The following is a 13,916-nucleotide window of genomic DNA, read 5'->3' as shown; positions in this document are numbered from 1 at the left end:
TGAAGTTGGCTGCCTCTAATTTTAGCCGTTGGGAAATAGTTTGCTGCGTCTGAAGGCGGAGAGAACCGAGAGTTCCGCTCCTGTATTTATCAGGTAATTGCACCTGTTAAGACATCGGGTAGACGTCGCCGTGCCACTCAGTAAACTCAGTTTTTTCGGATGCTTTCATGGATTCGAAGCATTTGCAGGACCTTGCAAAATTCATTAGATAGTCGAGCGTTAATTAAAGTATAGCGCTTCTATTTTTCTTATTTTTTCCTTCACCGTATGCCTCGAACATACAATTTCTTTGTTTTTAGTTGATTATTCTTCAAATGCCTTTTAGCTTTCACATATACCAGTGTCGTATAGTAATTGTTCCATATGTCTGAAGGAAGAGAGTAATGCACAACGGAATTTATAACAATTAAATTTGGCGAAATCAAAAAATAACCAATAAGATAATAGATAATAAAATTAAAAGCATCGGCTCAGAGTATCTTTGTCGTTGGTGCAATAAACCAAAGCCTGATAATCGTTTTCCAGACAGCCATTGTGGGTCGAATCAGTGCGCTCACACTGTTAATTTTCCAGGGTGCCGGAAGACAAGTCTTATTCATAATAACAACAAGGCCAAATTATCATGGCTTTGGCTGATGTACGGGGTACTTTCTGAGGCGGAGAGGTTTTTTGGCAATTAGAAATACTGTTGTATATTACCACGGATTTGATAGTTCTCGACTGCTTTAAGATTAGCATGGTTTGGTCATTCATTGTGAATAGTTTCATTACGTCCGGCGTTTGCAAATTGTTCAAGTTTATTCTGAAAATCATAGTTCAATTCCAGAAATTTATCGGCATTAAGTACATTTAATGTCCCTCATAATCAGCAGCATTGTTATTGGTCTACAATTTTGCTCAGTGATAAAACACACTTTAAGTTAAATGGATATGTCAATAAACAAAATTGGCAAGACATTGTTCATACCCCATTACATTCAGAAAAAAACATTGAATGGTATGCTTTATGGGCCGTTGGGTTACAGTCAAAGGTGAGCGCCATAGAGCCATGCTTACTAACTTAGAAGGCATTTAGGTTGCTAACAGGTATGAATCCGTCAGATCGTTTATTTTTCAGGATCTGTGTTTTTTATAAAATGGCAAGTGAGCGTTCGAAATGTTTAAAGGACCGTTGCTACCGTGTCGAGGGAACACTACGATAAAGCTACAACATTTGAGGGCGGACCTTCACGGTCAATTTCTCCATATTTTATGTAGTTCTCCGATCTTGGTCATCTTTGGCCACTTAGGATGGTCGTTTGACCATCGTAAATCACAGTTTGTCACTAGACAGTGCCAAATGAGGTGATGTACCTCAGTTGTACGAACTTTTCGATGAGCCGAAGGGTTCCTCGATTATAACACTGCGGAAACTACAATAGGCAGGCCACGTAAAATGAGTGGACAAGATCGAGTACCTAAAAAGTATTTGTTGGAAAAATAGAGGGATAAAGGTTGCTGGGTTGGGGGCTAGAACACGAGAGGAATTATAGTGCTATTGTCAACGTAATACTGCATTATTTCCTGCAAAGGTCTTTTTGACAGTTTCCAGTCATAATTCAAACAATGTCAGAATCAGCAACTAGGTGAATTCGTTACTCAATTGTGGAAGTAACTACGCTATTCGCATCACTACCGGGAGGTAGCACATGAAGAGTATACCCTCGACGCTGGAGAATCTGAAGCGATTAAATTACTGCCTAAAATTGAGCCAGTGGTTCTTAGCGGTTGGGATCTTTTAATCTTTTTCTTTTTTTTTTATATTTCTCTACCTTACCATAATTTACACCATCGAAACGGAACAGGCACGTCACTTGATCAATGATTTATCCTTAAACTCTAAGACATGCAATTCTTACCTGTAGCTCATTAATTGACACCCATGAATTTGACGGAAAACCTTGTAACATTGGTACAAGAAACTGCAAGCAACCACTCCAATGACCTATCAACAGCATCATGCAAATCAAATTGAAGATTCTCATGAACACTGATGCCATATTCAGGAACTGTAACGGGAATACTTTATTAATGACGATCTTATCATAGGACGAAGGACAGAAAACAAAGAAAATTAATTGAGAAAAAATTTTGAGCTACATTTAGCGAACGTTAAGCAACAAATTTAGTAAAAAGACGATCATAAATATCCGCCAGCGCGATATTTTTGAAATTTAGTATTTTGGTTTTCGGTTCAGTTTTTGATTGATGATTGATTGATATTAAAACGACTAGTTAGCTTGCTTCATAATGGTGCATGAACCTTCACTTAACAAGGAATTCAGCTGGATAATAAAAATATTAATACAATAATTTGCTCAATTTTCGGTAAAATAATTGGAAAATTGGAACGAAAACGGAAAAGTACGGTTAACCGAGTAAAACTAGGAACATAGTCATTCAAAAACAACAAACTCAAGTATGGGGCCCACTGGAAGAAAAGTGTTTGAATACAATCGAACATTCTATTCAAATATCACTAATATTCGTCTAAATTAACAATTTTAAGTTGATTCTGCAGAACCTATATATAATCATATATAATAATAAGGAACAAAAGCATCAGTAGTAGTAAGGTTTCATGAAAACGCAGTCGTTGCCAGTGATACAATACAATCAGATGATATAGTCAAAAACCAAATGAAGCGTAGCGAATTAACGAATTTCCAGTAATTTACATGTCAATTAATTGATTGTGAAGTAGCAAAACAAATAATGGAAACGAGCCTCGCGGCTCCGTACGGATTCCTTATAGAATTATTCAGGCTAAAGTGAAATGGCAAGAATAATATAGAAAAGGTGTGAAAACTAGTTATTTGCGATAAAATGCAACACAAATGATAGATAAAAATCCAATGCTTTTGAAAAAGGTGTACAAACATGGGGTGTATTTACAGGGGTTGCTCGTCTTACACTTTCGCACCACTACAACGAGTTTGCATCATCAAAATGCTATGCGCCATTAAAATAACATCAAAGCGTCACAATTCCTTAGTTTTAGGTAAAAAACCAAAAACGAAACTCAAAAATAATGGCGTATGCAGGAACCGAAAAGTAAGTCAAAAGCGCTTTCCACTTTCAATTAACGGCACAGCAGGAATCGTAAATGAAATAATAAGGACAGATTGGATCGTATTTTCACAAAACAAAAGAAAAGGATCATTTGATAATTTCGAAATCATTAAAACTAGGGTTCAACAAAAGTTAGATTTTTTTAAAAGCATTTTTCATCGCAATTTGAATATGTGTTACCTTCAATATGAGGTTGCTTTTGGTTAAGCCTTCTTTATCTTTTCTGTGCATTCTTCCTCTTCGATCAGCACTTTTTTTTTGTAGATTCTGCAGAATCTAAAACCATACATTTAAGCTCGTATGAGCTGAAACTGCTCTTTCAAAGATTTTTTAAACACTAGGTAAAATGATACGAGTCATGTGTGTTACTGCAATAAGAGTGTTTGGTAAGGTATCTAGTGTGATTCATGTGTTTACTGGGAAACCCTTGTCCTCCACCACCTAAGATTTCTACTAGTACATGTGTGGCTTTCCATGTTGGGGGTAGTAACAAACCAAATATGCGTTAGGGTTATGTTTGACTACGGATACTGTGTCCAGTTAGTATGGTTGGGAGTAGCTAGATGTGTTTGGATGTGGCTTGTCTGGGTACTTCTACCGATGTTTGGTTTCAATATGTCAAACATAAAATACAAATCCAAGTTATACCAAAAGCAAGGGGTACACAAACTAAACGGAAAATCACACGAACCACCGATGCGTTTGGGGATTATTGGTCAGTTAAAAGCCTGTACGAGTATGTTAATGTCCTACATTGGCTCAAATCAAATCAACGATATTTACTGATGTTAGTCTTATGATTTAGAGGTTGTTATATATATAGACTAGAAAACATTTAAACAATATCCAATTAAAAACAAAACAATGCTTTTATCTATTCACAATATCCATCGGTGCACGAAAACAATGAAATAATAACAGAAATGACACCTAATTGGATGTTATTTTTTCAAAGTGTACACGCTTCAAGTGAATAAATAAATTGTCACAATGATTTGATTGCAAAAAGTGTGTGATGTTAGAGACAAAAGTAGATACACTTCAAGAAAGCTTCACTTTTCGTACATTAGATACATTTCATATACAGGGGGCGATATTTATAGAGTAGAAGGCTATATGCTTGTTTCGCTTTAAGTAACGAAAGTTGAAAATTTTGAAGGAACAAAGGAGAGAAAAGAACGTAGAAGATAAGAAAAATAAAATAGTTTTGTGTTTCTAAAGAACATTTTCAAACTAATATAATCTGTATGTAAACTAAAAACCTAAGATCACCTTCAGAATTGCATAGATTCGCTCAAATATAAATGCGGACTCCTGATCCCACCTATTTCCGTTCAAAGTGGTGTTGAAGCGAAGCAAGAGGGTGGCTTGGCAAGTGACTTGGGTCAAATACTAGGAGAAAATAATAATCGTACTCGCCTATGTGCTTCTTGAACACCCTCTCACAGTTGGCATGAAAGTACTCCACTAACCGCTTTTTACTATCACAGTAAATGTAGCAGTGAAAGTGTCTCAAACATTTGAGGCGGAAAATTAGAACAGCTTGTCCATATCAAGGCAGTGATAGCTCCTAAGCAGGACAAGGAATGTCATTCGTCTCCCAAGTAGTGCGAGAAACATGCTGGGCAGGAGTTCCAGTTTGAGGTTTCTTTTCGACACCGCCACCCCCCACCCCAAGTCCGAGAAAATCGTCATTATATGCAATATACTAACTATATGCTGCCATCGATACCTCAATTCGAATCTATGTAAAACATCGTTATCAGTCATAGGACCATTTCAAATTACTTGCGAACCAGTTAGGGCAGGGACTTATCAATTGCATCCCCAATCTCCAATTCGCGTGAAAACAAGGCACGTTCCAGTGCCTGCTAAAAGAATTCTCAAAGATCATGGTTCCTAATAAAACACATTGCGTGATCTAAATGTGTTGTTGCGGTGGTTCTAGCGAATTAATTCGTTGAAATGATTAAACGGCACAAGTGATTCCCGAAATATCGGTATATGCGTCGTAAAAGAAACAAGTCGGAATACCGGACGCTGGATGCCTCGGGTATAAAGGTTTTGTGTTCATATTGTGTAAGAAATTTCATATGCACGTTTTACTAATCATGCATACCTCCAGTTCAAAACATTCCTTCGTATACAATATGTTTTTCCAAACTCAAACTCTGACGTTCATATGAGTTCACTTTATATGATGACACAGTTTTGAACTTCCATAACTATGTTAATAATGGTTGGATTTTTGTCAAACTTTCCAAAATTGTGGACTATATATTATTATTACTTATAAGCCATACCTAGATCTTGCACTTCTTGGATGAACTTAAGGGCGTTTCGGGTAAATTTCTAATATATGATAATATACTACTATTAGCTTCATTTGAACAGATATCGGAATTGGATGAACTGTGAGGCCTAGATTTTTCGCCGGATTCGTTTTGAGAACGAGACTTGTCAAACTTTTCGAGGCATGCATTTTAACCTCTCACTCTCCTATGTTCCTATGTGTTTTACACAAAACCTTGAAAATACTAGCGGAAAAGGAAAAAAACCGTATAATCATTTCAACACTGGGTGAACTCAGGGAACGTCTATCACGATATTTTGCCCAGATGTCTACCCGCAGCAGAATGCTCATATAGGTTTGGCACTAGGTAAACTCTATGTAAACTCTTTGACGACCTCAAAAATATCTGTAGTTGCATTATGGGAAAGCTGGTATCCTTCGTGAATGCTACGGGCTGGCTCGGAAAATCTGAGCTGACTCTGGATCCGTTTGCCCTTACCACAGCAGTCACGATCTTAGGAACTTGGGGCATCAAAACTTCACATCACAGCGCTCGGAGCGGCCACTGTTATCAACCTACCTACGACACAGTTTGTATTACATGAGTAATACAATTGTCTTTGGGTTAGGAAGTGTAATTTAAATGTCTATAAACGTTTTCCATTAGTGAACTTTTCCATTAGTGAGTTACGCAATCCAGTGATATCAATCTAACTTAACGTTGTGTACTATAGGTTCTAGTGTTTGACAGTACGCGTGACAGTTCCGATCGCGGAATGCCCGCTATTCTACGTAACTGGGGATTTGGATATCAGGAGGTTTTATATTATAATCAAAAGCCAGTTTCGGTATTCACATCACAACTGATGACAGCGGTCAGATCATGAAGGTCGAAACAATTAAGTTAGAGAATTTAAATGCAGATAGACTCAAAAATGAGTTCGCCCTGGAATTCTCTACACGGGTTAAGCAGAACCATGGGAAAAGTCGTGATGTTCTTTAATTCCAAGAAGCTCAAATTGAGGAACTCGACTTCCAAAATTACACTAAATCGGCAGCCGAGGTACCCACTCTTCCATTTGTACGTAACTTATAATGTTCACGTATGTAGTATGTCAAATTATTCACTTTAGTATGATATTGATATTCTGTGCCGTCCGGCAGTAAATTTACACAGAAAAGACAACTTTGGTCTACAACAACCTTGCCAATAATAATATCAATCATAATAACCATGTATCGGCTTATTTTACTGCCAATTTTTTTTTTCAGAATGTCTGGGAATATCAGCCAGGCGAAAAGTTGCATAAATCCAAATGGAAATTGGAATTTTTCTTAGGTGATGTCGGCAGGATAGCATGTCAAAGGATAGCATGACAATGAAAATTTGGACAAAATGGAGTAACAGGGGAAATTGGTAGAGTGGCACAGTTAGCTATGGCTTAAATCAGCAAGTGATTATCTGATACACTGACGGGTCCTTCACAAAGTCATTGGTCCAAGAACAACGTCCTTCGAACCAATGTGCAAGTACACTAGGCGGAAATATTCGATAAAGAGAGGTGTCCCTACTTTAATCTCCAAAGTAATTTAAGGGGCCATAATATTGTATTTCTAATCGACAGCCAGATAGCTTTGAAAGTACTTAGGTCGAACCACGTAAACTCTAAACTGGTATTGGAATGTGTTAATTCAGTAATGAGTAAATTGGTTCGTATAGATCTTATGGGCTCCAAGTCATATTGTGTTAGAAGGCAATAAGGTACCGGATGAACTAGTCAGAAAAGGAGCAGTAACGTTTTGAGGAATCGGGAAGAGATCAATGGCCAGGACACTAAGGAATGCAGAGTCATGGTTGAGGACACAATACTGAGTAAGCTTACCAGAAGTGGTAAAATTGGGGATATGAAGTGAAGCGCTCGCAGGATTGCTTAAATGACACTAAAAATACCCCGAGGATCATAGTAAAGACATTGACGATCGACTGTAGGCTACATTACCTTGTGGGTAAGCTAGGAGTATCTGCAGACATTATTTGCAGGTTGTATATATCCTGGGGCAATATCTGTAACTTGCGTAAGTAGAATCATAATCCTGGTAGTATACTTAATATGGGACACTAGACTGTAACACTTAGAAGGAGGAAACACCTCAGTATTCCTGTCATTTGTATGCTGAATCGACCTACCACAGTCAGGCCTAACGAAATGCGGGTAGAAAGGGGGGACCTCCCCGGGTCGAAGCTTCTCTCGGGGCCCGAAATTTAAATTTTAATAGAAAAAAAGATCCACGTTTTCCGCATAATCTTCACCCAGGACCTCCCTTTTTTCCCTAAGGCCTTGACTATAGTTAATAGGTGCACTATGACCATTAAAGGAGCATACTAGCTCTTTTAGGACGCAGTGCAATTTCTCTTAATACCATTATTATTGCTATTACTGGAAAATTTTGAACTTCTAGGATCAGCTTCAGAGGGTTTCTACTAGTTATAGTGATACACTATTTTCAATTTGATTTGAGATAGATATCGGATGAGCAATATTTTGAGGAGGGGATGTCGGATGTCACACCGTCATGATTTTTGTTTAGCTTTTCTGAGTTTCTGAGTATAGGCTCTTGATTTATGTTACCAATTATAATTTCTTATTCTGTTGTTCGCCGATTAACGTCAGAACTAATAATTGTTTCATAAAGTACTAATCACGGCTCGTTCGATATCGCACATAGCTATATTTGGTGAGGAAAAATGTCCACCCCCTAATATGACATCATTTGCTGCATACATTTGGGTTATTAGTTCCAACATCCTCATCGACTTTTGTGATGGTTAGACTGACGAACAGGCGACCTTTTGCCTATCAAGTGCCACTTGTTCGTGTGAATGTGCGAATCGCGGCTTAGTGGAGATAGCACGCCTTAGAGTAGGATAAACTTCTGAGATAGACCAGTTAGATCAAAAAATTTGCAAAAGGAACTATCCGTGAAAGCACTCAAAGAGAGCAGAGGACGGCCGAAGGAATAACAGAATGTAGAGTACCGGGGGTACATAGAGGATATTGCCGTTGCTTCGGCGGATTACTAGGTCACTACAGCACCAGGATTGCTTCAGGCGAGGTGAAAAAACGTGGCGCTTTCCAGGTAGGGTTGTGTAAACAGATGGGAGGCTACTTATTGATGGTGGCAGCCTCTGGACTGAAGAAAGTAGGAAAGAAGTAGTGCATATCAGAGGATTGATATAGTGCTAGTGAGGGTCGAAGCACACTGTAACATCAAGGTAGTTGTCTGCGAAAAGGCCATGAGGGAACTGAGTTCAACGCAACAACAGATAGCGAATTCAGAGTTGCCTCAAATTACCAATGCAACAGGGAGGCAGCATTGAAGGAAGGACAATATCTGGTAGTCAACTCGAGTTCACAAAGGAAATCCCAGAAAACGGAAGCAAATGTTTATAGAAATGTAAAGAAAATAGGTCAAACTAAAAAATTTCCGTCCAGGAACGGTCCCAATTAGGTTAGATTTCACGAAAAGGGAGCGAGGCTGAGCGGCCCGTGAAGAATGGAGAGAACGTAAAAAAGATAATTCCTGGAACTCGAGAAGAAGCAAGAGGAAAATACCCTCAACAAAACAGATTCTGGTACTTAAAACCTGACGAAAGGAGGTCCTGATGGGCGATTGACCTATAAGATAGCTTCAATGCGGAAATTTCGCATTAAGAGGCACATATAAAGGGTACCTTCGTCCACGTCTCGTCGGCGCTCATTTCTGCGGCACTAAACCTAGGCGGTCTTGCCTTTATTGATGCTCTATGGGTTGGGGCTTGAAAATACACTTAAAGTCTTCCATAGCTGTCGTAAGAGGTAACTAAAAGCGATAGAAATTTGTGGGTTTGCAACCTGCAAACGTCAAAGACACCTTGGATAGGGGCAGACTTCACACCGAAAACTTTGGCTATCAAAAACGGACTATGATTGGTTTCTAGAATGTGCGCATACTCCTCGACAACGCAGTGAGGGTGCCCAGAATGCTCGCTTTCTCTAGCTTGAGCGGGAAATTCAACGATATAAGCCATTCTGGGCCTAAACGAAATAAGATGGGAGTCTGGTTGAGCACTCCTCTTCCTCCTGCTGCACTGAGGGCGATTTGCTTTTGTACAATGGAAAGCCAAGTGATAGCAGAAAGTAGAAAGATGCTTTCTACAGATAATTACCCGCAATTCAGGGGAGGTTTCCTAGAGGGAACATGGTGATGTGAATAGGAAGGTGGGCTTTGGATGAGCATAACAAGGGAGGTGCAGACATCGGCCTGGAAAGGGATCACCATCTGATGGTCGCTTACGTTCGCTTGTGTGTTAAGTCCGCCATTTCGCGCACAGTTGGGAAGCTGCGACCGCTTGTATGATCCATCTATCGCTCGATAGTAGGATCCTGACCGGACTGTCTAACCCTTCTGAGAATAGAGTTTTAAGTTGTCATAAAAAACGGTCTTTTCTCGGGTGCTACATAGGTCGTCGGACACGTCCAGAAGGGGCGTCATAAGATCTGGCTGAGTGCGGAATCGTGAAAAAGGATTGATGAATGGAAGACGTTAAATGCTCTATTGACCACTGTGGGTGATGGTGGGTGTGATGCGCTCGAACTCTGAACGAAATCCCAGGAAGTTCAGCATAGTGTGCGCCGTGACAAGAGAGAATTTGCCATTGCGCTGGTCAGGGAAGTGGAAGATGTCGCAGAACGCAGTGATTTCAGAAGTGTGTACTGCATCATGAAGCAGCTTGCATGTTATCGCAGATCTTTCGATGGTCTTGTGAAGGACGTCAATGGTCGACTTCTTATCCACGATGATGATCGGTAGGAATTTACGATTGATTGATATATTGATTTCCTTTACGAACGGCGACTCTTGATTGTGAGCATTGTCGAGCTAGTGAAAAAATTCGAAGACAGTACCAGAATCTCATCCCCATTGTGCTAATTCCTAATCTCCATTCATATTTTCGAGTATATATTTGATATATTTGATCCACTTAAAAAAGAATTTGAATTTTATGATGGATTTAAATACAAATCTCCAAGGCTTTAAAAAAACTGGCTCCCATATTAGGAGATCATACGCAAAAAACTAGAAGTTTTTTTTACATTATTTGATTCATCTCATTCCTCCCATTCTATCCGAAGATCCCTATCCCTAAAATAGGACAGCTAAAGGAGCATGCGTTCGTTGGAAATATTTGAGGAGAGTTGCACAAGATTAACGACCAACAGCGATAACCTGTAGATTCAGTGGCTACACTATGTCCACTTTGGAATTTTCGTAACAAAGATGAAACTAAGGTCCCCATATCCGGAATTAGACAAGGCTACGCCAGTTGCTTAAGGAGTGTTGTGTTGATACCAATCAGCGTAAAATTAAAAAAACAACGTTTTCTTGTTCGCATTAAGTGAACCTATTTATTGAGCCACCCTCTGATATTCGTCTTGAAACCTCATTTAGCTTTTTGGGGGTAAACTTTCACTGTGTTTTGATTCCAGCTGTGACCATGCTTATGTTAGCTTAGTTTCAATCATGACCTTGGAAACATAGTATTTATGTATAAAACACTCAATAGCAAGAATGTCAGATATTTCCCTATATTCCATTTTAACTATTTTTGAATTGAATATTTGAGCAACGAAAATGAGGGGTAAGCATTACAGATTTCTTATTCATAATAATCGCTTAAAAATATTACAAAATAAATCTCTTTTAAAAAATATCCTAACCTTTTGGAAAAAATCAAAGAATTTTGCTTGCATACTTTTACCATGCGGTCGAATAGGTGCAATGTTGCAAGTACTCAAATTCTACTTTAAAATTAGATAAAAATTCGATTTTTAATTTATCTGATATTTTTAAGTGTTAAAAGCGTAAGTTCTCACATGCAATATGTATAATTTATAGAAAAACTGTTAGAAGTAGAATCAGATTTTACCAAAGACGTTAGCAATCATGCTGACTAAAGCTAAGAAGTTCAAGAGATTTCAACTAAGGGTTAGAATATTTAATGCGCTTTTTCTTAATAATATCTTATTTATAATTATATTTGCTGCGAAGTGAGCTACATTTTGTGTTGGCTACAAAATCTAAACTTTGTTTGCAGAATGTAGAAAATTTATACGAATCCGTTTTAAATGATTTCAAGGAACCGTAATCAAAATGTAGAATAACTGAGGAAGAATTAGTGACATAGTGACAAACGTCTTCGAGGCCCGGCATGAATCTTAATAGTTTTCGAGGATATCATATTTCTTGTTGACAAATGTTGAGAAAGTTTAATGATTATAGTCTATAGTTTACTGTCAACCACGAGGGCAGAGCTATATAACCAAGGAGGTTAAATACAGGAGATTCGTCTCCCGATGCATTGGTAGAGATTGTGTGGTGGAAAAAAACCATTGCGCATATTCGACTATCTCCGGTATGTGGGCGAACAAGTTCCGCGTATAACGTTTGGACTTGGTTTCGTATATGTGATGCAGTGTATTGGTGTACGATCAAGTGATGGCGAGCCCAGCTGTTTATGGCTTGCCACAGGGCCACATGCGGAAACACACATATTTAGGCGCCATCGACACCTCGGCGTACCAATACATGAACCAATACTGATGAAACTTGATTTACTTCTCCAGTATATATGTAGTCTTCTTGTATACAACTAACCAAAACCTTGGCCAATGTTGATCGTAAGGATTTGCAAACATCTATGTATGTAAGTAATTTGTTCTTTATATGTCATTGGTAGAAGTCATGTCGTCTGGCTGTCAAAATTCGTCAAATTTTTGGATTTCTGTGCATCTGTGTCCTCGTGATTGACAATGGTCAATCAATGGGTTAATGGGTACATCTGTAGAGCTGCACTTTGGTATTGGTGCATATTAACGGTCAAAATTGCGTGATGATAGTCAACATGGACACTCACTTATGTTAATAGTTGCGGATTTTATGGTTACTATATGCCACTGCATAGATGCGTCCTTTAAAGTTAAATTTTTCAAAGTTAAGTTTTCAAAGTTTTCACGCTAATTAAATAGTAAATTCAAGAAAAGCTTTCAGAGTCAGTAAATATTAAAAAAGGATCAATGCTGACGTCAACACTTGTGCTTGAAAATTTGCTACAAGAGAAGCTGCAGAGAAGAAATCCGAGCCCGGATTGAAATTTTTTAAAAAAATCTGGTTCGGGGTGAAAATTAGCGGGGTCTGTGGTAAAAATTATGCGAGCCAAAATATTATACCCTTTTTTTATTTGAAATTTCTATTACGAGAAAACTCCCCGTCCCTTTCCAATCTCGACAGATTTGTCTCTAACCTATTCGATTTTTAGTTCTTGGTTTTTGGAAAAGTTGGTTGCACAATCTTCTTTCCGCATCGATGCTGAGTGCCGATTTTTATTTTCTGAAGTTAACAAGTGAGTGACATTTGGCTTAACGTTAGTCCCACCTGGACGATTTTCTGTTATACTCTGTTACCAGGGCTGATGAGAAGGGGGTAAAAAGGAGGGGATTCTTGTTAAATACTGTATTGAACAATTATAAGAAGTCGATAGTTTTATGTACTTAGGGGCAGCTATTACGAGAGACAGCAGCGAAATGGATGAAATCAAAAGGCAGATCATGCTTACAAACTTTCGACCCCGTACTGTTTTCTTTTTTTTCAATCTTTGTCCCGTTTACAAGCGGGGTCGGCTAGTCGTGATCTGGATGCAATCGGGAGGGTTTTAAATCCCCATCCAGCGTATCAAGCCACTGTTGTTTCGACCGGCTTCCCATCGACTTCGATGTTCAGACCAGTCTTTTCGAGTGAACGTTCATTGGCGCTAATTACGTGACTATACCATCGATGGCGCCTCTCTCGCAGTTTTCCCAAGGTCCGCCTAATCTCACATCGATCGCGTTGGATGTCCCGTGTGACATTATCCATAACAAGAGCAAAGAGGAATAGCGAGAGAGCGCTTTCTTGATGAATATCAACAGAGACATGAAGCGGTTTTGATACACCAGCCATACTTCGAACTTTACTTTTCGGATCGTAGTATAGTAATTGAATCCAGCGCACAAGTTCTTTTGGCACTAAATGCTGTCGTAGAGAATATCAAACGAGTTCATCTGTCACACGCTCAAACGCTTTCTCTAGATTCAGAAATGCAATGTAAAGACAGTGGTGCTTCTCACGGTGTTTATCCATGAGTAATCGCGCTGCGTGTATTGCAACAGTAGTTCCGCAGGATTGTCAAGAATACGTTCAAAAATTTTCATAGTATGGGAAAGTAATCGGATTGGACGGTACTTTGGACATTCTGCTGGACTACCTTTATTTTTCCACATAGGAACTGTGGTTCCATTTTGCCAGTTAGATGGTGTGCTACCTTCCTGAATAACCTGATTAAAGGATTCACTGGGACACAGCAGTGGCACTGACAGGTGGAATTGGATAAATTTTTCAGTTGAAATCTGCTCGAAATATTTTCGCCATCTATCCG

General features: G+C 38.8%; 1 protein-coding gene across 7 annotated transcripts in view; it reads right to left on the bottom strand.

Moving 5' to 3' along the window:
- LOC119647771 (probable serine/threonine-protein kinase DDB_G0272282) overlaps nucleotides 1-13,916 on the bottom strand; it is a 498,077-nt gene that overhangs the window by 18,693 nt on the left and 465,468 nt on the right. For 4 of the 7 annotated variants that reach the window (XM_038048970.1, XM_038048957.1, XM_038048964.1 and 1 more), the window contains exons 8-9: nucleotides 3,292-3,387; nucleotides 1,899-2,048 (exon numbers count right to left, since the gene is read on the bottom strand). In XM_038048970.1, coding sequence (XP_037904898.1) covers nucleotides 1,899-2,048; nucleotides 3,292-3,387 — 246 coding nt within the window. The remainder of the gene's footprint in view (nucleotides 1-1,898; nucleotides 2,049-3,291; nucleotides 3,388-13,916) is intronic. The other 3 variants (XM_038048987.1, XM_038048994.1, XM_038048980.1) reach the window with 1 other exon arrangement.

Source organism: Hermetia illucens, chromosome 1 (genome assembly GCF_905115235.1).
Source record: "Hermetia illucens chromosome 1, iHerIll2.2.curated.20191125, whole genome shotgun sequence".
In the NCBI taxonomy this organism is placed as follows: domain Eukaryota; kingdom Metazoa; phylum Arthropoda; class Insecta; order Diptera; family Stratiomyidae; genus Hermetia; species Hermetia illucens.
The sequence above is the reverse complement of the archived record's forward strand: the minus strand, read 5'-3'. Positions and strand labels throughout refer to the sequence as shown.